Source organism: Bombina bombina, chromosome 3, assembly GCF_027579735.1.
Source record: "Bombina bombina isolate aBomBom1 chromosome 3, aBomBom1.pri, whole genome shotgun sequence".
NCBI lineage: Eukaryota > Metazoa > Chordata > Amphibia > Anura > Bombinatoridae > Bombina > Bombina bombina.
In genome coordinates this window covers 626,075,610-626,099,976 of record NC_069501.1, presented here as the reverse complement: position 1 = coordinate 626,099,976, position 24,367 = coordinate 626,075,610, and the positions used below count along the sequence as shown (strand labels likewise).

At 40.5% G+C, this 24,367-nt stretch overlaps 1 protein-coding gene across 1 annotated transcript; it reads right to left on the bottom strand.

Moving 5' to 3' along the window:
* Positions 1–8,313: 8,313 nt before the first annotated feature.
* LOC128653784 (antizyme inhibitor 2) lies at positions 8,314–18,282 on the bottom strand. The gene is made up of 11 exons (XM_053707284.1): positions 18,127–18,282; positions 16,052–16,150; positions 15,587–15,741; positions 14,954–15,127; positions 14,649–14,821; positions 13,870–14,004; positions 12,980–13,145; positions 12,730–12,892; positions 12,057–12,169; positions 8,825–9,039; positions 8,314–8,677 (listed from the first exon to the last, which is right to left on the bottom strand). The coding sequence occupies exons 3-11, from the start codon at positions 15,683–15,685 to the stop codon at positions 8,539–8,541; spliced, it is 1,377 nt and encodes a 458-aa protein (XP_053563259.1). The 5' UTR covers positions 15,686–15,741; positions 16,052–16,150; positions 18,127–18,282; the 3' UTR covers positions 8,314–8,538.
* Positions 18,283–24,367: the final 6,085 nt, after the last annotated feature.

Genomic DNA, 24,367 nt, shown 5'->3' with positions numbered 1-24,367 from the left:
TACTTAGAAAAAGTTTTTTATTTATTTGTGCAATTTCGGATTGTTACATCAGTGTGGTAGTTGTATGGTGGGGCCAGGGGTCCATAAAAAAAAACACTTTTTTTTATCATTATGCAGCAGTGTATTTATGATTATTTGACAATGCTGTAGAAATTCTATATATAAAACCATGCAGAAATATTTCCTCCTCAATACATAAATGGTAGGTGCCCTTTTGGCAGATATGATTTTTTTTAAAATTTATATATATATATATATATATATATATATATTACATTCCAGTTGACTATCCCTTTATGCAAGGACTTTCCAGATGCGTGTCCATTGTCTGTTCCTTTTTAGGACATTTTGAACGTACTACTCATTATTCACATCTTTCTACACCACTTAAGCTTTAAATGATTGTTTAGGCCGTTCAGGGTCCTTCCTTTCAGCCACTGCATGCTGTAAGCATCATATAGTTGGCTTCTTCCTTGACAAAAAGATCATCAGAATTCCATATTTTGTCCTTTTTTGACAAAACTGTAGTCTACCTCATTACTTGTCAGGTCATTGTAAACCTGACAATGGGTGTCTTTATCTGAGATTGTTTGTGTGTTTCTTTGTGTGTTTGCTAGAGTGTCTATATGTGAATCCTTATGTGTGTCTGTTTTTTCAGTGTATGAGTATGTCTGTGTGTTTCTGTGTTTGTGTGTTACTACCTTTACAACATTTCCAAGTTTGACTACACTTAAGAATAAAGTGCACATACGTTTTAGTCCCTTGGTCAAAAATTGCACATGTCAAAAGGGGGGGGGGGGGGTGCTGATCAATGGTTAAGTAAGGGGCCCCAAAATTTATAGTAGAGGCCCTTCCTATGTCATCCAAAAGAGCTGATTCACTAAAGCTCATCCAGCCCCTTCAGCTCTACCAGCCTCACCAGTCCCTATGTTATCCTATGCAGCTGATTCACTAATGCTCCTCAGGGATCCCCAGCTCTACCAGCCTCACCAGGCCCTGTTATCATATGCAGCTGATTCACTAAAGCTCCTTTGGCATCCCCAGTTCTACCAGTCCCTATGTTATCATATGCAGCTAATTCACTAGAGCTGCTCCAGCATCCTCAGCCTCTATATTATCCTGTGCAACTAATTCACTAAACCTCCTCTGCTCTATCAGCTTCACCAGTCTCTTTTTTATCCTATGCAGGTGATTCCCTAAACCTCCTCCAGCCTCTCCAGCTCTACCAGCCTCTCCAGTCCTAAAACAAAGAAATGCCTGGCGCCTAGGTGAAAAAAATACTTTGTCAAGTTTGCTAAACCACTAATACTGCAGTAAAAGCTGCTGAACTATCTTCATGGATCCATTCTTTGCATTGCAAGCTGGCACCAGCCCCAGAAGTGAACTCTGGGTAATCTATTTCTGTATCCTATGAGGCTATGATGTGTGCCTTTAGAACATAAAAACTATGGGTCTGATTTATCATCGGTCTATCCGACATGATCCGCTCAACGGATCATGTCTGACAGACATCGCTGATATACGCTGTCGGCATTTAGCATTGCACAAGCAGTTCTTGTGAACTACTTGTGCATTGCTGCCCCCTGCAGATTGGTGGCCAATCGGCCGCTAGCAGGGTGTCTCAATCAACCCGATCGTATCTGATCGGGTTTATTGCTGTCCACCGCTCAGAGGCGGCAGACCAGATAAAGGGACATTCCAGTCAAAATATAAATGCACATAGATTTATTGCATCTTTGAATAGAAACATATTTTCAATATACATGTATTAGCAAAAATGCTTCTATTAAGAGCTGTCACTGTTTTAGTGTTAACATTTTTCTCTGCATGTGCATGTGAAGCATAGCTAGATATTTTCACTGCACCCACATTTTAAATAATGCAGCTGCTCATATAATCAGTGGGGCTTGTATCATGTCAGCAATTAACAAATTGAGTCATTACCAGATGGTACAAGCACCACAGGCTCTCCGAACAAGTGTTGTGTTTAAAATGCTGGTGCACAGTGCATACTTTAATACACTTTTGAAACAGCTATAGCTTTTATTAGAAGCATTTTTGCTAACGCATGTATATTACAAAATTGCTTTTGTTCAATACAGAAAAGCACCCATATGGTTTCCAATTTTGGCTGAAATATCCCTTTAAGGAGCAGCGGTCTTAAGACCGCTGCTTCTTAAATGCTGTATCAGGAGCCGTTCGGCCCTTGATAATTTGGCCCCTATGTTTCTATTCATTGTCCTGAGTGCCCTGACTGTTGGTGATGTTTACCTATTACGGTACTACAGAGTTTATTTTAAACAGCCATCGGCAGATTGTTTTTAATTTTTTCAAAGAAAAAGAAATACATCATTCTGCAATTAATAGGTATAACATTCAACAGTTCATCAATAATATATATAATGTGTGAAAATTATACATCTGAGAATACAGGCAGCAAAGATGATGTTAACATTTCATAGGCAGTATGTCACGGATACCAGGCTGCCAAGGTTAAACCTCCACCCCCTACTACCTAGCCCCCTCCATTCTCTCACCGGATTTGGACATTTGAGAGCATTCACGATCTCCCAGACGTTTGGTTTTATTTGTTTTGTGATCTCACAGAAAAGCTGATCTCTCACCGCCTAAACCCTCTCCAGCTGGCCAGGCCCCTGGAACTGCCGGTCAGCCGCATCACCCCGGACACCAGCTAACCTATACCCCAGGTTGCTCCAGCGGCCCTTTACCCGAGAGGTCCGCTTTTTGGAGGTTTGGTACCCCTGGGGAGGGCAAGAGGTGGGGTGATTGCCGGAAGGGAGCTCCCTTGGGAACTTCCCATGGCTTTCCCGGTGTACGCTTGATCATGTCGCTTTTTGGAAGTACTGACGCTCCCCCGGGATCACCCCGGAATAACCACCTTTATAACTTTCTAATTTACTCCTATTATCAATTTTTTTTCGTTCTCTTGCTATCTTTATTTGAAAAAGAAGGCATCTAAACTTTTTTTGTTTGGTTCAGTGCTCTGGACAGCACTTTTTTATTGGTGGATGAATTTACCCACCAATCAGCAAGAACAACTCAGGTTGTTCACCAAAAATGGGCCGGCATCTAAACTTACATTCTTGCATTTCAAATAAAGATACAAAGAAAATGAAGAAAATTTGATAATAGGAGTAAATTTGAAAGTTGCTTAAAATGTCATGCTCTATCTGAATCACAAAAGAAAAAAAAATAGGTTCAGTGTCCCTTTAAAGAGATATGAAACCCAAGAATTATCTTTCATGATTCAGATATAGGAGCCGATTTATCAACCCTCTGTCTGACATGATCCGATCATGTCCGACAGACATCGCTGAATGCGGACTGCAATACGCTCTCCGCATTCAGCATTGCACCAGCAGCTCTTGTGAACTGCTGGTGCAACGCCGCCCCCCTGCAGATTCGCGGCCGCTAGCAGGGGGTATCAATGAATCAACCCGATTATGGAGCAGCGGTCTTTAGACGGGCCTTCAAGTTCCATATGGAGCTTGATAAATAGGCCCCATATCATACAATTTTAAACAACTTTCCAAACGTCTTCTTCTATCTGATTTGATTTATTCTCTGGTATCCTTTTTTGAAAAGTATACCTAGGTAGGCTAAGAAGTGAGCTCACTGCTGATTGGTGGCTGCACATATATGCCTCTTGCAATTGGCTTACCTAGCTCCCAGTAGTGCATTGCTGCTTCTTCAAGAAAGGATACAATGAAAATGAAGCAAAATTATAGAATAGAAATAAATTGGAAAGTTGTTTACAAATGTATGCACTATCTGAATCACAAAAGAAAAAACTTTCATGTTTCATGTCCCTTTAATAAGAAATGTAAGTATGTCAGATTTTTACTGCTAAATTGTAAAGGGACCAGTTTTGTGTCACTTTAACTTAAGTAACATGTTTATCAAATTGACTATTCTCTCCAGATATGTGTAAAATTTGCTCTCAAATAAAGGGGATAGTTCTAGGTCATCAGTATTTGCATAGTGGGTAAATAGTTTTTTTGTTTTTTCCTCCAATTCCTAAGTATTAGAAAAAACAGCTATCTTACTAGTAAAAAAATAGCTCAAATTGGTAAACAGGAAAATGTAGCCAAACAAACGAATACCTAGATTATGAGTTTTGCACTATAGAGGGTGCGAAACGAACGCAACAATAATTGCGTTATTTCACCCCCCCATAGCGCTGCCATTTTCTGAAAAGCCTCCTGGTGCATGTGATATGGTGGCGATAAGCTCCATACTGCACAAAAGCCAAGGGCTGCTTTGACGTGCTCATGCACGCTTTCCCCCATAGACATCAATGGGGAGAGAGTGTTAGAAAAATATACTAACACCTGAAGTGCGGAATGGCGATCGCTGTAACGCAACACCATTGATGTCTATGGGGAGAAAAAAGTTAAGTTTAAACCTAACACCCTAACATAAACCCCAAGTCTAAACACTCCTAATCCGCCGCCCCCGACATCGCCAACACCTACATAAAGTTATTAACCCCTAATCTGCCACCCCGACATTGCGACACCTAAATAAAGTTATTACCTCATAATCTCCCGCTCCCGACATCACCTCCACTAATAAAATGCATTAACCCCTATTCCGCCATTCCCCGACAACGCCGCCACTGTAATCAATTTATTAACCCCTAAACCTCTGGCCTCCCACATCACCCCCACTAAATAAACCTTTTAACCCCTAAACTGGAAAAAAACTAACTTTATATTAAAATTACAATATCCCTATCTTGAAATAAATAAAAACTCACCTGTGAAATTAAAAAAAAACTAAGTTTAAACTATAAATTAACCTAACATAACTATTATACTAAAATTTAAATAACTACCAATTTAAATTACGAAAAATAACAAATGAAATTATCAAAAATAAAAACAATTACACCTAATCTAATAGCCCTATAAAAATAAAAAAGCCCCCCCCAAAAAAATAATAAAACCCCTAGCCTACAATAAACTACCAATAGCCCTTCAAATGGCCTTTTGTAGGGCATTGCACTAAAGAAATCAGCTTTTTTACCTTGAAAAAATACAAAGACCCCCCCAACAGTAAAACTCACCACTCAACCAACCCCCCAATATAAAAAACCTATCTCTAACAAAAACCTAAGCTACCTATTGCCCTGAAAAGGGCATTTGTATGAGCATTGCCCTTAAAAGGGCATTCAGCTCTTTTACATTGCCCTGAAAAGGGCATTCAGCTCTTTTACCTATAGCCCAAACCCTAAACTAAAAAAAAAAACACCCAAAAAGATTTTAAAAAACCTAACACTAACCCCCGAAGATCCACTCACAGTTTCTGAAGTCAGGACATCCATCCTCATCCAGGTCGCGAGAAGTCTTCTTCCAGGCGGCAAGAAGTCTTCATTCAGGTGGCGAGAAGTCTTTATCCAGGCGGTGTCTTCTATCTTCATCCCGGCGGCGCGGAGCAAAACCATCCTTGAAGACATCCGGTGCAGAGCGTCCTCTTCATACGGTCTCCGCCGTACACTGGATCTTCAATGAAAGGGAGCCTTTTTAAAATGGCATCCTTTGCATTCCTATTGGCCGATTTGATTCTTGAAATTCAAATCAGCCAATAGGTTGAGAGCTACTGAAATCATATTGGTAGCTCTCATCCTATTGGCTGTTCAAATCAGTCAATAGGATTAGAGCTACTGAAATTCTATTGGCTATTCAAATAGAATTTTTTTATTGGCTATTCAAATAGAATATTTTTTTTGGTTTATACAAGACTGCTGATGTCATGTGACATGGGGGACACACACAGTCAGTACTAATACTGTCACAGTCAAAAGTTCTTTGCTTTATATTTATTTTTGAGAAACTGTGCCAGACCGTGCCGGTGTCATGTGACATGCCAAGCTAGTGCCATGTGCTGTTTTAGATGTGCACTGTGCAGCACTGAATGCTAAGCCCTAACTCGGCATCCAGCCAATCCCACTGCATCAGAAAAGGTCCTGCTGGGGTTACCACTTTCACCAGGTAGGGCTGACTGTAGGCGCATGCAACAGAAAGCTGGAGCTGCAGGCATGTGAGGATTTGAACATCTGTGCAACTGCAGACACTGCTCTCTTCAGTCTTGAGGCTGTGTGACTCGTCTCACACTGTATCCATGCAGCCTTGGACAGACAGCATCCAGTCTGCTGGTCCCCTTAGCACTGCTCTTTCTGCTGTGGCACTAAGATCAACTAACTGAAGTTTGTTAGGGGAACAGTGCTTTGTAGAAAGGTGTCAGTGGGAAGAATAAGTGAGTGCACACACGCCCCTCCCCCATGCAACATCGTCTAGTGAAGGGTGAGAGGGAACTTGTTCCTAGCAAAGAAGTGACATGTGCTGCTGTGGCTGATGTATAGTGTCATACTGACACTAAACACATTAAGGTAAGGTTTATTTTTATAGTTGTTTTTTTTCTCTCTGTCTCAGATTTTACAGCTTCCCATAGTAGTTATGCTGTTCCAGTCAGTAAACTTATATTTGTTTTTCCCCCTCATGCTTCCTCCTCAGTCTTTACCTTGCTTTACTCCTGTTGGCTGCCCTAAATCTCTTTACACAGCTAGAATCCCATTCAAAAGCATATTAAATGAATCCGCAGTGGAGGAATTTATATATTTATTTACTTATTAGTATTGCTTAGGTCCAGTTTCACATATTGCAATTTATTTCATATTTTTTTTAAATGATTAGCCCAGCAGTGGATGATCCACTGCTGGGCAAATAATAAAAAAAAAATGTTTGCCCAGGATCCAGTCAATATAAAATATTCATATTTTCATGTCGGGTAGGCGCATATTACAGTATCCTATCGGGTATGTGTATATTACAAACAAACATGTTAAAGAAACATTGGGACATGAAATATTCATATTTTCATGTCGGCTTTGTGCTAATGAGAATATGTCATGGTGTTTGCGCGAGAAAGTGGGGGTTTTTCTTCAACTTTTTTCTCCTTTGACTTCTATGGGGTAATGCAAAAACGCAATCGCAAATTTTGACTTTTAGTGCAATTTTAATTACCGCTGGAGAAAAAAACTTTCCACTTGTGATACAAGCGCAATACGACTGGCGCAAAAATTTAAATCCTGGCAAATTTTTGGCTATTTTTTGTTTAGTTCTAAATTTTAGTACCTCTTCTTTCTTAATTGTTTCCACTACATATATATGATGCAATGGGTGAAACAGGAAACATAACATAGGAAATATCCCAGAGATGCAATGGGTGAAACAGGAAACATAACATAGGAAATATCCCAGAGATGCAATGGGTGAAACAGGAAAGGGAGGTGCCTCTAAAAATGGCGCCAAAACAGCACCAATCATTTCAACACTGACCCTACTTAAAGCTCCCAGATTTTCTGATACAGTCTTGAGAAAGGCCTAGTCTAGGCCGAAACGCGTTGGCATACTGGTGAGCTTGGTTTTAATTACCTATATTATATACAGTGTTGCACTATTTGTTTCTCTTTTGTTCCCTTTTAGGTATTTTATCGATGTATTTGTTTGTTATGGATCTTACCAAGGATTTTTAACATCTGAATTAAGGATTTGTTTTCACTAGATCTTTAGTGCTTTTTAATATTATCACTGATTTTCTATTTTTGTCTTTTGATATTTTTGTCTTTTGATTTTTGACCTTTGTTTATCATTTGAATTCAAGTTTTCCACGTGGATTTTTTCACAAGTTATTTTTATTTTTATACACCTCACGGATTTACAATTTTTTAATTTAGCAGCTGAACCACAATAATTTGACCCACTCAACGTTTACATTCTACTATTATTGACTTCCCGTTATATTTCTACACGTCACTTTGGAGGAAACACTACTGGATTCACTTACATATTACCGGTTGAACATTTGAACATTTTTTATGTACGCCAATTTTTGTGAACACTATTTTTTGTGAATGCTATTTTTCTTTTTTGTGAATGCTATTTTTCTTTGTTGAAAGCTATTGTGTGCACTCAATCACTCACTTAGGTTGTTTATATTATTGAATGTACATGTCCTTCTAACTCCTCATCACTGGCTCACTAAGTCAGCGTCACATGCTATACTCCATTGGATATTTTTAGATATTTTTAGATTTGTTTATTATATATTTTTTTTGTTAAGTCAGACATGGATCCATGCGTCTGATTGCCATTTGTAAATTTTTATATGTATTAAAATGTACCTTTTACTAGCCTTTTAAGCTTTTTAGCGCTTACTCTCTTCCTATATATGATGATCATACAATACTCCATTAAAATAAGTTTACCCAAAAAAGGAAAAAAATAAATATTTTATTATAAAATTAGCAAATATTTAATGTTTCAGATCCAGTGTAACAGAGTGGTCCCTAACATAACAAGATAAGAGACAGACAAACAGACATGGACTGATAGCTTATTTATGTTGCATACTTAAACAGGAAGACAAACGCTAAGTCTGGTTCCTTGTGTGAGAGAAAAACAAAACAACTCTATAAAGCCATGGTTAAAGCGTCTTTCGATATGAGAGCCAAGCTCAGATGATGCCAGTTGGTGAAAATGCAGGAGCAAAGCACAGTGCATCAGATATTTCCCATCCACAAGACATTGGTGTGCAGACACTTTTATTATCTTCAGTTTGCTGTGATCCTCTTTGTAAGAACTGTAAAGCTTCCCTGTAAAAGACGAAAGAGAAAATAAATAAACATCCAAAATTCATATGTATTTTAATAACCACAAACTTCTCTGAAGACCAGAAAAAGTATCTTTAACACAGACGGCGCACATCTGTATCCTATTAAAACTAAGCGAACAGTACGTACCAGGCAGTCCGGGACATGGCGTAATGGATTTGAGTCTGCTGGAAGCCGTTAAAAGTGGAAGATGCTGCTATGGTGTAAGCCCCCATGTTGTCAAACAAGAGCCAGTCACCCACTTGAAGCTCAGGAAGCAGAAGATGCTCAGCAATACGATCTATACTATCACACGTGGGGCCCCAAAGGCTGCTGCTGTACACAGGCTGGTCAGGAGAAGGCTTCTGCACAAAAGGAATAAGGAAAATTATCAGAAAGTGAATACAATTGTCAAGAAATTAAAGACTAAAAAATCCTCAGGAAAAAAAAAAAAAGATCAAGCCTGAGACGCTGTAATGTAGACTTTCATTAAAGGGACACTCATGATTCAGATAGCGGATGCAATTTTAAGCAACTTTCTAATTTACTCCTTTTATAATTTTTTTCTTCGTTCTCTTGCTATCTTTATTTGAAATAGAAGGCATCTAAGCTATTTGTTTAGTTCAGGACCCTGGAAAGCACTTGTTCATTGGTGGATGAATTTATCCACCAATCAGCAAGAACAACCCAGGTTGTTCACCAAATATTGCATTTCAAATAAAGATACCAAGAGAATGAAGAAGATTTGATAATAGGAGTAAATTAGAAAGTTGCTTAAAATTGCATGCTCTATCTGAATCCCGAAAGATTTGGGTTCAGTGTCCCTTTAACCCCTTAACGACCGAGGACGTGAAGTACCTCCTCAAAAAAAAAACAGTTAACGACCGAGAACGTACCCTGCACGTCCTCAGTTTGGAAAGCAGCTGGAAGCGATCCTGCTCGCTTCCAGCTGCTTTCCGGTTATTGCAGTGATGACTCGATATCGAGGCATCCTGCAATAACCTTCCTTGGCCATCCGATGCAGAGAGAGCCTCTCTGCACCGGACATCGATGGCCGGTATCGTTGGTGGGTGGGAGCCGGTGTGGGAGGAGGGTGGCAGCCATAGATGGACCTTGTGATGTGGAGGGGGCGGGATCGTGGGCAGGGATAGCCGGGGGCGCGCATGGATGCGAGCCCGTGCACGGGGAGGCGGGGGCAGGCGCTTGCACGGGGAGGGAGCGGGTGGGAACCGCTACACTACAGAAAATTTTAAGTGAATAGTGGGGAAAAAGGGGGGGAGAAGTTAAAAAAATAATACAATGATAAATCAGGGGGTGTTGGGTTTCTCTGTGGGGGGAAGCTACACTACAGAAAAAAGGGTAAAAAATAATAAAAAAACATGTATTTTCTGCAAACTGGGTACTGGCAGACAGCTGCCAGTACCCAAGATGGCCCCCAATAAGGAAGAGAGGGAGGGTTAGAGAGCTGTTTGGGGAGGGATCAGGGAGGTTGGGGGCTAAGGGGGGATTCTACACAGCAGCATATGTAAATATGCTATAAAAAAAAAAGAAGATACTTTTTATTTTAGTACTGGCAGACTTTCTGCCAGTACTTAAGATGGCGGGGACAATTGTGGGGTGGGGGAGGGAAAGAAGCTGTTTGGGAGGGATCAGGGGGTGGGATGTGTCAGGTGGGAGGCTGATCTCTACACTAAAGCTAAAATTAACCCTGCAAGCTCCCTACAAACTACCTAATTAACCCCTTCACTGCTAGCCATAATAATGTGTGATGCGCAGCGGCATTTAGCAGCCTTCTAATTACCAAAAAGCAACGCCAAAGTCATATATGTCTGCTATTTCTGAACAAAGGGGATCCCAGAGAAGCATTTACAACCATGTATGCCATAATTGCACAAGCTGTTTGTAAATAATTTCAGTGAGAAACCTAAAATTGTGAAAAATTTAACATTTGTTTTTATTTGATCGCATTTGGCGGTGAAATGGTGGCATGAAATATACCAAGATGGGCCTAGATCAATACTTGGGGTTGTCTACTACACTACACTAAAGCTAAAATTAATCCTAGACACTCCCTACATGCTCCCTAATTAACCCCTTCACTGCTGGGCATAATACACGTGTGATGCGCAGTGGCATTTAGCGGCCTTCTAACTACCAAAAAGCAACGTCAAAGCCATATATGTTTACTATTTCTGAACAAAGGGGAACCCAGAGAAGCATTTACAACCATTTATGCCATAATTGCACAAATTGTTTGTAAAAAATTTCAGTGAGAAACCTAAAGTTTGTGAAAACATTTGTGAAAAATTGAACGATTTTTTTTTATTTGATCGCATTTGGCGGTGAAATGGTGGCATGAAATATACCATAATGGGCCTTGATCAATACTTTGGGTTGTCTTCTAAAAAAAAATATATATACACATGTCAATGGATATTCAGGGATTCCTGAAAGATATCAGTGTCCCAATGTAACTAGCGCTAATTTTGAAAAAAAAAGTGGTTTGAAAATAGCAAAGTGCTACTTGTATTTATTGCCCTATAACTTGCAAAAAAAGCAAAGAACATGTAAACATTGGATATTTCTAAACTCAGGACAAAATTTAGAAACTATTTAGCATGGGTGTTTTTTGGTGGTTGTAGATGTGTAAAAGATTTTGGGGGTCAAAGTTAGAAAAAGTGTGTTTAACATTTATCCTCATATTTTGTATTTTTTTATAGCAAATTATAAGATATGATGAAAATAATGGTATCTTTTGAAAGTCCATTTAATCGCGAGAAAAATGGTATATAATATGTGTGGGTACAGTAAATGAGTAAGAGGAAAATTACAGCTAAACACAAACACCGCAAAAATGTAAAAATAGCCTTGGTCCCAAATGGAAAGAAAATGGAAAAGTGCTCTGGTCATTAAGGTGTTAACAAGTGTGCAACTACAAATTTAACAAGCAGTTCCTGCTTATCATCTCCGTCACCTCTGATGTAACAGAGATAAATCACCCCGAAAATTGCTGATTTGTGGTGACTGACGGGCCATGCTCTTGCACACAAAAGCAGTGGTCAGGAATGCACTACTTTAGTGAGAGTATGTCTGTGTATGCTCAATTCAGTATAGCTGGAAAGCAGTGTTCTGTTATACACCTGCAGCGAACATTTGACAATACTTTTAGTAGGGAACAGGATTGTGTGAAACGCTTTTTTTTAACAGTATTCTGCGAAGTGACAAATTCCCTTTCATACATTAAAATGAACAATATATAGTTCTAACCTTAGCTGTACATTTCATTATACTTATTGCATCAGTTCCAGGATAAACAAAGTGGTCTTTGAATACTTATGCAATAACCTCTATATACGCAAGCAATCATAAAAGGGTTCTGTACCTTATGAAGGATTGGCTTAGGGTGTGCATGATCGAAAAAGATGCAGTTGAACGAGCCATACATGCCGTCATTCAAGTAGTACATAATGTTCTTATTTGCTGCAGTCTCTTCATCTAAAACCAAGAGAAAGAAATTAAACGGTCAGCCATAATCTTCTGTGCAAAACACAATTGTTTACTAAAAATATTGGACTATATCGATTTAAAGGTATAGTAAACATGTCTTTCTACAGAATAACATATCAGACACGTCTTAACATTTTAAAATAAATTATCTTGTTTGCTGCATTTGTTTTCAAATAGCCAAACTCCATCCACCATGTGCCTTATTTGGAGGAGCCAATCTGGGCTTTAGTTTGCTATGCACTGAAACCTAAGTCAGTAGAAAGTATATTGCTTTGCAGTTGCTATCTGTAAAAGCCAATTACGGAAAAGTATGTAGCAAGGTTAGCCTCAATAAGTTTTAACGTTTATTTACAGTTTTGAGATATAGAAAAAACACAATTTTCAGAGCTATATTACATTAAACAAATCAAGAATTAGTCATAACTTAACTTCTATATTAAAATCTCAAGGTGTTTACTGTCCTTTTTAATCAATAAGCATAATAATTATACAAGCTAAGAAAAAAATGGCACCAGTCATGCCAGTGGCTATATAAATCTGTGACATACCATCTGATCCCTCCTGATCCATGAGCTCCTCTCTTTTAGCGATAACATTGACAGCTAAGGAGAAAGCAGATGCCACGTAGTATCTCCCAGGTTCTGCAATGACCTGAACAGCAGAGTCTTCAGGGAAATATAGGTCCAAGGCTGGATTTACAACCGCTGCAATCTGGTGGTGGAGAAAGTTATAAGTATTGGACAAACCTTGCCCCCCCCCCAACAAATGTTTCTTCTAATGATGGCAGAATGTTCTTACCTCCTCAAATCGGATCTTAAAGTCCTCAGTCCCAGGAAAACCACCTCCAATATCCAGGAGCCACATCTTGTGTCCAAACTCTGTTGCCATTTCGAAGACCAAGCGAGCATCAGCGATAGATTGAATGTAGGCTTTAGGATCACTGCATCCACTGCCCACATGAAAACTGCAGAAGAAACATTTAGAATTTAATAATAGACAAGTACACTATAAAGAGATAATGCAATAGCATCTCCTTTAGAATTTGAAATGAGCAGTAGAATGTTTAACGTTAATATAATATTCCCTCCCTCTTGTATTATGTGACAGCCATCAGCCAATCACAAAATGCATATACGTTTATAATGTGCACGTTTGCACGTGCTCACTCTGAGAATGAGTTCATATAAAAATAATGTGCACATTTTGATAATGGAAGTATATTTAAAGTTGTTTTTTTTTTTTAAATAGTATGCCTTATCTGAATCACAAAACTTTAATTTTGACTTTAGCGGCCCTTTCAAATTTACAAAACTATGTGGTGATTATCTCTATCTTATATATCTTAATTGGGGCCAATTAGGGCTTCTGATAAATGTACACTGCTCTATGAAATTACATCATTTTTTTTAGGCATTTGCAGCAGTTTGAAGAAAATCTAGTTTACAGAATATAATGTTTAGCCTCTCTAGAGAGTGTGGGGTGAGCATAATTTTTTACACAAAAACAAGAGGTGTTTTGTGACTGTAAAAAGACAGCCACAGAAGAGGCATTTGCTAAAGTTTGGAAGGGAACAGCCCTCCTGATGAGAGAGTAGAAGACTAGTATTATATAGTTTAATTATTGGAATGCAGATAAATCCTATTGTCATTATGTGGCAACCACTCAACAAAGAGGTCCTGGCCACTCACCTGACACCAATCACTTCCACATTTAGGTTCTTTGCCATTTCTAACAGGTGTCTACAAGATTTTAATGGAGCTCCAAACTTTACACTGAGACGGGAAGAAGATTTGGAGTCATCTGTGGATATGCGCAAGACCATCCTGTAAAGAAAAAGAGAGGATTTATTAGACTAACACAATAACTAAGAGCTTGGATTATTTTTTTTATGATGCTCAACATCAGGAATATCCAATACTTAGTCTGAGAGTTGGAGACAATTTAAAGGGATATGAAAAACTTGTTTTTTTCTTTCACGATTTGGTTAGAGCATAGAATTCTAAACAACTTTCGTTTTTATTTTGATTATAATTTTTGCTTCCTTCTGTTAGTATCCTTTGTTAAAGGAGCAGCAATGCACTACTGGGAGCTAGTTGAGCACATCAGGTAAGCCAATAGCAAGAGGGTCATATGTGCAGCCACCAATCAGCAGCTACCTTCCAGCTCCTAAGTCTACCTAGGTATTGTTTTCAACTAAGAACAGCAAGAGAATGAAGCAAATTAGATAATAAAATCAAATTGGAAAATTGAGTAAAATTGCATGCTCTGCCTGAATCATAAAAGAAAAATGTTGGGTTTCATGTCCCTTTAAGGATATCCCATATACCTGTGTAAGCATGAAGGGGTTAGTAGCCCAACCACTTAGATTTTTTTATACAAAATTTTTACCTATTTCAAGTCCTTATAAACATTAGGCAACCCTATTTGACAAGAAAATACTGCTTACTACCCCAAAATAATTACATACTTGGCATTAGGGTGGATTCGTGACACCTTGGACAGTTCAATCTCATTGTCAAAGGTCATCATCTGTACTCCATTTTTGGCTGCGTATTTGATTTGCGAGATTTGCTTACAGGGGTTGGCATAGATGATGCGATCTGCAGGCACTCCAATATCCTGAACCAGCTGAATTTCAGTCTAAAATGAAGGTGGGAATGTTGGTTTACATAAAAGAAAAACAAATTGCCATTGTAAAGCACGTAAAATATCCCAGCCATCTTCTTTCTAATTCCTCCCACCAACCCCACCTTAGATATTACCCATAAATACCTTGCTAGCACAATCAAATCCAGCCCCAAGCTCAGCCAGGATTTGCACCACTCCCTTGCTGCTGTTACATTTTACTGCATAGAAAGGCTTTACACGAGGCAGGGCTTTTAGGAAGCGCAGATGTTTCCTCACCACATCACCAAGATCAGCAACGAAAAAGGCATCCCTGTCCTCCTAAAAGGTGAGAAGCATCATGTTATTAAAAAAAAAAGTTTGTTTTATAATTATCACAAGAATACACAAACATGTCAATAAATAAAAGGGCTATTATAGTTAAAAAATTAAATACTTTTATCCGTTAGACTTAGAGCATATAATTAACTATCGATCCTGCTCTACTGTGTATATAACCCTTGCAAATAGGTTAAACACACAGTAAATGTTCCGCTCAGGACACGCAGTGCACTGCTGGTCCCGAGCAGAACCCGCCTCTGATCCTATCAGCAGCACTAGTTGCCCGACACACATGTGACTAATGGACCTTTAAGGAACGTAAATCTTAGTACCAAAATATAACTGACAAGCCTATTATCTTTTTAAATCCCACACATGTTATGATAAAAGAATGTACGTTTAAAAAATAATAAATAAAATAAAGACAAAAGTGTATAAAATATGTGTACAGTTACTTACGGTTTGTGAGATGTCATTAATAATCTCATCCATCAGATCTCTGGCTACAAAGCCTTCCTCGACCATGATAAAATCAGATTCCTGGATGAAGTGTGGCATTGTGAAAAGTTTTAAGGGAATGCTCAGAATTATTTTGCTTTTAAGTATGCAACGAGCTGCAGGGGGAAAAAAAAAAACAGAATTACATGAGAATTATTTTTTTTCCTAATGGAACTTAAATACAGGCTTGGTCTACATTTTTAAGTAAATCTGCAATGATGACAAAAGGACAAGTGATATGTGAGTGAACATTTGATACATTGAATTCTCATACATATGGTAACAGGATGTTACTAAATAAATAATCCTGGACAACGCTGCATATCATTTTTCAAATTACTGTAGTGAGGTTTGTGGTGTAGAAACAATTATATGATACTGATTAAACAAATGGTATATGGTAGTTGGTGTAAATGTTTATCTTACCTCTAATCAGTGCACCCAGGGAGGCTCTGCTGTGAGCTCCGAGATTTTGCTGCACCTCGGGCTGTGAGTGTTTCCGCCACTTATGGCGTTGTTTGTTCTCTATGGGGAAAATATGGCAATGAGTTTAGGTTCCACCAAGAAGCTTGCTGTAAAATGCTACCCACTCCAGGGAGACTAATACAGTGGTTCATATATCATATAATACCAGGCAAATCTTAACAGCCAAAGACTCTCCCTCCCCATGAAATACCCAATTCACCAAGTCACCCTTCCATCTAGCCTAAAGCACTAAATGACCTGAAGCTCAACAGTAGATGCAGCTGTTTTCAAGGCACCCAAGAACTATGGCAATCTCATCACCCATATCCATATGTCAATCTTTATTAGGTGTCAATGGCCATCTACCGACATTTAAGAGAAATACGGACTGACAAACCAAGGATCCTAAAATTTTAGAGAGCCACAATAAATTCAGTAATTGCCCTCTGACTCTGTGCCTTCTCCGGTTTCTCTGTTATTCCTATTCTATGATACCCCTTCAATAAACCTGACACAGATTCATTTATTTAAGGGAATGGAACATCTGGTTAGGCCTCTTAGTGAAAATACCTCTATATTTAGTAAAAACAAAAACAACAACATATAGTCGTATCAATTGCTGTTATCCTATAGAATAAAAGGCCAAGTGTGTTTGTCCGAAGCTGTCATGCGCAGTAGAGACAGCACAAGGACAAACACACCTGGCCTTTGAGTCCCTAGCTGAAGATCTGCATCAGAAGTGGGTGTGGTCGGGGCGTGGCAAGGCATGAAGGGGCGTGGGCGGGCGTGAAGGGTCATGAAGGAGGCGTGGACGGGCGTGAAGGGGGCGTGGTCACGCGATAGATGGAAGAGAGATAGAGAAGGGGGAGAGAGAGGGGGAGAGAGACAGCAATAGAGAGGGGGGGGGGAGAGACAGCAAAAGAGAGAAGGGGAGAGAGAGCGCAAAAGAGAGGGGGAGAGAGAGAGCGCAAAAGAGAGGGGGAGAGAGAGAGCGCAAAAGAAAGGGGGGAGAGCGCAAAAGAGAGGGGGAGAGAGAGAGCGCAAAAGAGAGGGGGGAGAGCGCGCAAAAGAGAGGGGAAGAGAGAGAACAAAAGAGAGGGGGAGAGAGAGAGCGCAAAAGAGAGGGGGGAGAGAGCGCTCAAAAGAGATGGGGAGAGAGCGCTCAAAAGAGAGAGGGAGAGAGAGAGCTCAAAAGAGAGGAGGAGAGAGAGGGCGCAAAAGAGAGGGGAGAAAGAGCTCAAAAGAGAGGGGGGAGAGAGAGAGCTCAAAAGAGATGGGGAGAGAATGCAAAAGAGAGAGAGAGGGAGAGAGAGAGAGAGAGAGAGAGCTCAAAAGAGAGGGGGAAAGAGAGGGCGCAAAAGAGAGGGGGGAGAGAGAGAGCGCAAAAGAGAGGGGGAGAGAGAGAGAGCAGAGAGAGAGTGCAAAAGAGAGGGGGAGAGAGAGAGTGCAAAAGAGAGGGGGAGAGAGAGAGTGCAAAAGAGAGGGGGAGAGAGAGAGAGTGCAAAAGAGAGGGGAGAGATAGAGCTCAAAAGAGATGGGGAGAGAGCTCAAAAGAGAGGCGGGAGAGAGAGAGCGCAAAAGAGAGGCGGGAGAGAGAGAGCGCAAAAGAGAGGCGGGAGAGAGAGAGCGCAAAAGAGAGGGGGAGAGAGAATGCTCAAAAGAGATGGGGAGAGAGCTCAAAAGAGAGGGGGAGAGAGAACGCAAAAGAGAGAGGAAGAGAGAGAGAGCTCAAAAGAGAGGAGGGAGAGAGAGCAAAAGAGAGGGGGAGGGAGAGAGTGCAAGAGGTGGGACCGGACCGCTGTACCGCAAAAAAATGGCCCGTGTGAACGATCTTTAGGACTAGTTTTTAATAAAAAGGGCCTGAAATTAATCCTAGATCAAGACGCAGTGACATACGATGCTAATTCTTGCTCCAGTATTACCATCTCCCCACCCATTCTTATCTACACTCTCCTTGTGCCAGATGTGTACTATGTATTATGCTAATCTGTACCCGTTGGCACTATGTACCACAGAGAGTAGTGCTGCCTACTTACCTTAATACGCATTTACACGGCCGCTGTCCATGAAAATCCAACCAAAAGCTTTTTCCTTCTAGCTACGATGACTCGCTCTGCTCTGTGTGACACTGATAAGCCTTGAAGTGAACTCAGACTCCGCTTATATACAGTTTACGGAGCTTTGGATGACGTAATGTTGTAACCACGCAACCCTGAATCAGGCTGTAAATAAACGATATAATGGCATTCTATTCGCTATTGTAAAAGTTCCTGCGCCCCCTACTGTCCAAAACCAGTGTACGTACAGTATATTGGAGTGTGATAAGCAAACTGTCCTTTACTGGAAAGGGAGGGACTTAACGAGCTGAACTACACATATGAGAAAATACATGACAGGGTTGGAGTGTGAACCCCTATCATAGACCCCAAGCATAGCAATTAGAAGGGAACTCCAAAAAGCGATTTGAATATTGTAAAGGAACTGTTTTAATAAATCCAACGGAAATTATATTTTAATCAAAGCCAGTTAACAGCATTTTTCCAGACTGAATTTAAAAATACTTTTCTTCCACCACTGGATGCATTTTGTACTCTTTTTGTTATACGTGAGACATCTCTTTTAATCCGTTCCAAAGACGCAAACTGTCACTTATCCCACTTCCAATATTACAAGTGGGCAAAACAACTCGCACAACTCACATAAATATAATTTAAAATATATATTCAAAATATAATTGCAAAATGTGTTGCTAAAAATATTTAATAAAAAAAAAATCAACAGCAAAGTTTTGGCAAACCAATTTCTAGGATGAAAAAGAGCTTTGGTAGGGATCTAGAAAACTAGACATTTTTTGTGTGTTTTTAATAGTTTTTAAATCCAGTTATATGTATTTTAAAACAAGTTTAATATTCCAATATTATGTTGAGTGAAATCAGCAATCAAAACAAAATTATAACTATGTTGTAAAAAATTTGGCATTTTTTCAATAAAACAAGAACCCTGTCAATGTCAAGGCATGTGACTAGTGACTCATTACATGTTTTTGTAATCTAGCATACTACCAGTAATAATTACTATGTAATCTCCTATTTCTCACCTTGCAAGAACCGACTATGACCAGTAATACTAGCAGTCTTGTGCTATTGTGTAACAAACAATAGCCTTTTATGTATAGGCAAAGTTTCCTGACCATTCAGAGGCTAAACACAGGCAGAAACAAGAGATTGGTAAGAATATTTGTTTCACAGTTAGCTTGGACTGGACCTAACAGGTAACAAAATATATGTTGTGCCCTTCCCTAGACAACAAAATGCAAATACATGCATAACATAGGTTACAAAACTATGTACTACCCCCTTAAATCATAATATCTATAAAATGTAGCAGGATCCGTCATTAAACAAGTACAAACACATTCTATGGGGCCTTTGTCACACCTCTCCTGCTGGTTCTTGTGTTGCTGCTCCTGTTGCCATGGCCGCTGCCATGGACACCGCAGTTCCTGTGGACATGCGGTGATGACATAATCGCCGCACACGCCACTTCCATTCTGATGCCGGTGTTCTGTCGAGAACTCAAATTCATCAAAAACTCCAATCTGACGTCACTTCCGGTGACTCTTTTATTTTAATATCTGTTTTGCCTCTGTCTGGGGGGCCACCGCAGACCCTTTGGCATACACCCCAAGTAAATCTTGGGGAATGAGGTTTACAAAGGGGGCTTTGCCCCCCTTGAACCCCCCAGGCGGAGGCAAAATAGATAGTAAAGATAGGATATTACAGGGCCTATCTGATTGGTTGTGAATCCTGTCACTCACTGGACACGGACCAATCAGATGTATGGAAATACTGGAAGTGACGTCAGATTGGAGTTTTCGATGTTTTGGAGTTCCCAACAGAACATCGCCGGATCACCTGGGGGCCCTCTTTTGGCACGGGTCTGCGCCTATGTAAGTTAGAGGATTTCTTTCCTCTGTCTCTGCCCAAGTATAGGTTGTCTTGTGCTCCCTGAGTGCTAAGTGTTATTGTTTTTGAACTGCTGATTGCCTTATTGATGCTGAACTTTGCCTGTCTATGACCACTCTACTGATTAACCACTGAACTACCGTTTGCCTTATTGATGCTGAACTTTGCCTGTCTATGACCACTCTACTGATTAACCACTGAACTGCTGTTTGCCTTATTGATGCTGAACTCTGCCTGTCTGTGACCACTCTTTGATCAACCCCTGAACTGCTGATTGCCTTATTGATGCTGAACTCTGCCTGTCTATGACCATTCTTCTGTTTAACCCCTGAACTGCTGGTTCTCTGGATTGTTTTGTTGTTGCCGAACTCTGCTTGCCTGATTGCTTTCGAATGAACCCCTTTGGTGCCGTGAAGTATTGCCTTGTTGTTGCTGAACTCTGCTTGCCTGACTACTCTACTGTTAACCCCTCTGGTGCCGTGAAGGATTGCCCTCTCTGCTGTGAGTACCGCTTACTTCCTTTAATTATCTGTTCTCTTGTTCTGGGATATTTCCGTATCCTTCCACTTGACGTCGGGATAAGAAGACTACTGGCCAAGTTTGGTCTGATAGGGAAATATCCCATGAGCATTACATTATACTTGGGCCATTGACCCAAATGAGGTAGCAAGAGCAATCTCTCTGCAGGGACAAATCCTGGGGAGCCACACCACACACTTGCAGAGTCTGGATTCTAAGTTAGAGACTATTACCGCTATGCTCTCCTCACTTGTTCCTGGCAAAAATACTGCTCTTGATAACGTAAGCCTGCTCCTGCTGCTAGTACCGCAACCTCCTCCCTTGCTTCTGGTAGCATACCCCGGATACCCTTGCCTGACAAGTATGGATGGCACTACTAACTGTAGGGGATTTCTCAACCATAGAAACATAGAATTTGACGGTAGATAAGAACCAAAAAGGCCCATCAATTCTACCCATATTACATGTTACTTTTTCCTTAGGATAGCCTTATGGATGTCCCAGGCATTTTTACAGTCTTTGTGTTTACCACCTCAAATGGAAGTTTATTCCATGAATCCACCACCCTTTCTGTAAAAAAAATGCTTCCTCAAATTTCTCCTGAATCTGCTACCCTCTAACTTTAGATTGTGATCCCTTGTTTTGGCATTTATTTTTTTTGTGAAAAATGCTTTCAGCTTCTATTTTATTAAGTCCCTTCATATATTTGAAGGTTTCTATCATGTCACCTCTTTCCCTTCTATCCTCTAAACTATACATATTTAGATCATAGAGTCTTTCTTTGTACATTTTATATTTTAGACCATGCACCATTTTAGTAGCCCTCCTTTGGGCAGCTTCTAGTTTATTTATATCTTTATGAAGATATGGTCTCCAGAACTGTACACAGTATTCCATATTTGGTCTAACTAATGATTTGTAAAGTGGCATAAGAATCTTGCTATTTCTGCTATTAAAACCTATTCCAATGCAACCAAGCATTTGATTGGCCTTGCTGGCTGCACTGCGGCATTGCAGAAATGCAGACTGCATTTCCGCAATGACCCTCATACCTTCCAGTCCCATCAGTCAAAGGTCACCTTTATTGTTTCCTTGTTGCAGGATAAGGCCCTAGTCTGGGCCTCTCCCTCATTGGAACAAGGCGCTCAACTGCTGAACGATGCTGATACCTTCATTTCAGCACTCTCTTCTGTGTTTGGAACCTCTGGTCACGCTTCTGCTGCCAAATACTCTCTTTGGATCTCCGTCAAGGTAATAGATCTGTGGCAGAATACGCCATCGAATTGCTCTCAAGGTGGCCTTTCAGAGTGGGCTACATGATTGCATCAAGGACGAGCTCACTTATCGTTATGTTCCATCTACCCTGAATGACTTTATAGAACTGTGTATTACTCTAGATTCTCGCTTTCAGGAGCGACAAGCTGAAAGAGACAGTCCTGCTCTCTCATCCTCCTACCCGTCTAGCCACATGACTGCCCTCTACCTCTCCTGCACCTCCAGTTACCTCTGAGGAGGAACCTATGGATCTCTCTTCCCTTAAGTCCTCTGAATCTGAAAGACAGAGAAGAAGGAGGTTGAGATTATTCTGTTATTGTGGTTCTGATTCATATCAACTAAAGAACTGTAATATACGGCAGAGAAAAGCCAACGCTTAGAGGATAAATGCAGGGTACCTCTAAGCATGGCCACTACCAATTCCTCTCACTCTTCTCAGATCTTGGTACCTATTACCCTCACTTTCTTCAGAACTCTGTTCACACACAGGCCTTTGTTTATTCGGGGGCAGCTGGAAATTCTGCGGGGGCAGCTGGTTTCATGATCCAAGCAGGTTTGCAGAAAAAACAATGTCTCAAGATAACCACTCTGGATGGCACACCCCTTGGATCAGACTTAATCAATTTCGAATCAGAACCTCTAACCATGACTGTGGGAGTCTTACATTCTGAACAGTTACAATTCGATGTCATCCATTCTCCTGCACAACCAGTTATCCTTGGTCTTTCCTGGTTGAACAAACACAATCCTTAATTCGACAAAGCTGAGGGACAGTTGGGTTCCTGGGGTACATCCTGTTCTCACTCCTGTCTGGCTAAGGTTACTCCATTTAATCAAACCCCTATAGCCAACCTTCAGACTTCTTGTACTCTTCTCTTGGTATATGCGGAATATATGTATGTATTCGAAAAGAAAGCAGCTGATCTGCTACCACCTCACCGCCCTTACGACTGCAAAATCAACCTCTTTCCTGGAGCTTCACTTCCTAAAGGAAGGACTTATCCACTCTCCAAGGCTGAAACCAAGGCCATGAAGGAATATATTCAAGAGAACTTAGCTAAAGGCTTTATTTGTCCTCCCTCCTCTCCTGCTGGGGCTGGTTTCTTCTTTGTCAGTAAGAAGGATGGTGGTTTGAGACCCTGCATTGACTACAGAGCCCTAAACAACATAACTATTAAGAACTGTTACTCCATATCCCTTAATCACTGAACTATATGATTCGCTCCAAAATGCTTGTTAATTTACGAAACTAGATTTACGGGGGCATATAATCTCATTCGTATCTTCCCGGGACATGAATGGAAAACTGCCTTCAACACAAGATCTGGGCACTATGAATATTTAGTAATGCCTTTTGGGCTATACAATGTCCCTGCTGTCTTTCAAGCTTTCGTCAATGATGTCTTCCTTGACCTCCTTAATCATACTGTCATTGTCTATATGGATGGCATCCTCATATTCTCCACCACCCTGAAGGAGCGTCATGAGCATGTAAAACAGGTACTTCTTCATCTCAGAAACAATTCTCTGGTAGCCAAGTTGGAGAAGTGCGAATTCGATCAAATCCAGATTCAGTTCCTTGGATATGTTATCTCAAAAGAAGATTTTGCCATGGATCCTACTAAGCTAACCGCAGTTCTAGAATGGCTTCAACTCACCACATTGAAGGAACTACAGATATTCTTGGGGTTTTCCAATTATTATTGCAAGTTCATAAAGAACTTCTCCAGAATCGTTGCCCCACATACTGAGCTGACCAAACGAAACAGAGACTGCAAAAATTGGCCTCCAGTAGCTGTGGACGCTTTTTCTCATCTAAAGAAAGCCTTTTGCACTGCTCCTGTGCTACATCATCCTGACCCTGACCTGCAGTTCACTTTAGAGGTTGATGCCTCTGAAATAGGAGCTGGTGCTGTCCTGACTCAGAGGGACCCTTCTACCTCCAAGTCGCATCCTGTAGCCTTTTTCTCTAAACAATTTACCCCTGCAGAAAGGAACTACAATGTGGGGAATGGTGAGCTCCTAGCCATTAAGATGGCCCTTACTGAGTGGCGACATTGGTTGGAGGGTACTGCCAACCCCATTAAAATCCTCACAGATCCCAAGAACCTGACGTACCTAGAGACTGCTCATCGACTCAATCCTCGACAGGCCAGGTGGGCCTTATTCTTTTCTCGTTTTAACTTCATAGTCTCTTACTTTCCTGGGACCAAGAATAAAAAGTCTGATGCACTTTCCCATCAGTTTCCTCAGTATAATGACTCTTCTGAAGCTCCTATCAAACACATCATTCCTCCCTCCTGTGTGGTTGCTCAACTTAACACCTCTCTTCTTCAAAAACTGCAACGTGCCCAGTCAAGAAAACCTTCTGAAGCCCCTGCGGCTCCTGAGATAGTTTATGTTCCTCCAAACCTTCACACTCCTGTGCTATCCTGGGCTCATGACAGCAAGCTATCAGGTCTTCCTGGTTTGACAAGAACCTTTAAACTCCTTTCCCGACACGTTTGATGGCCTATCA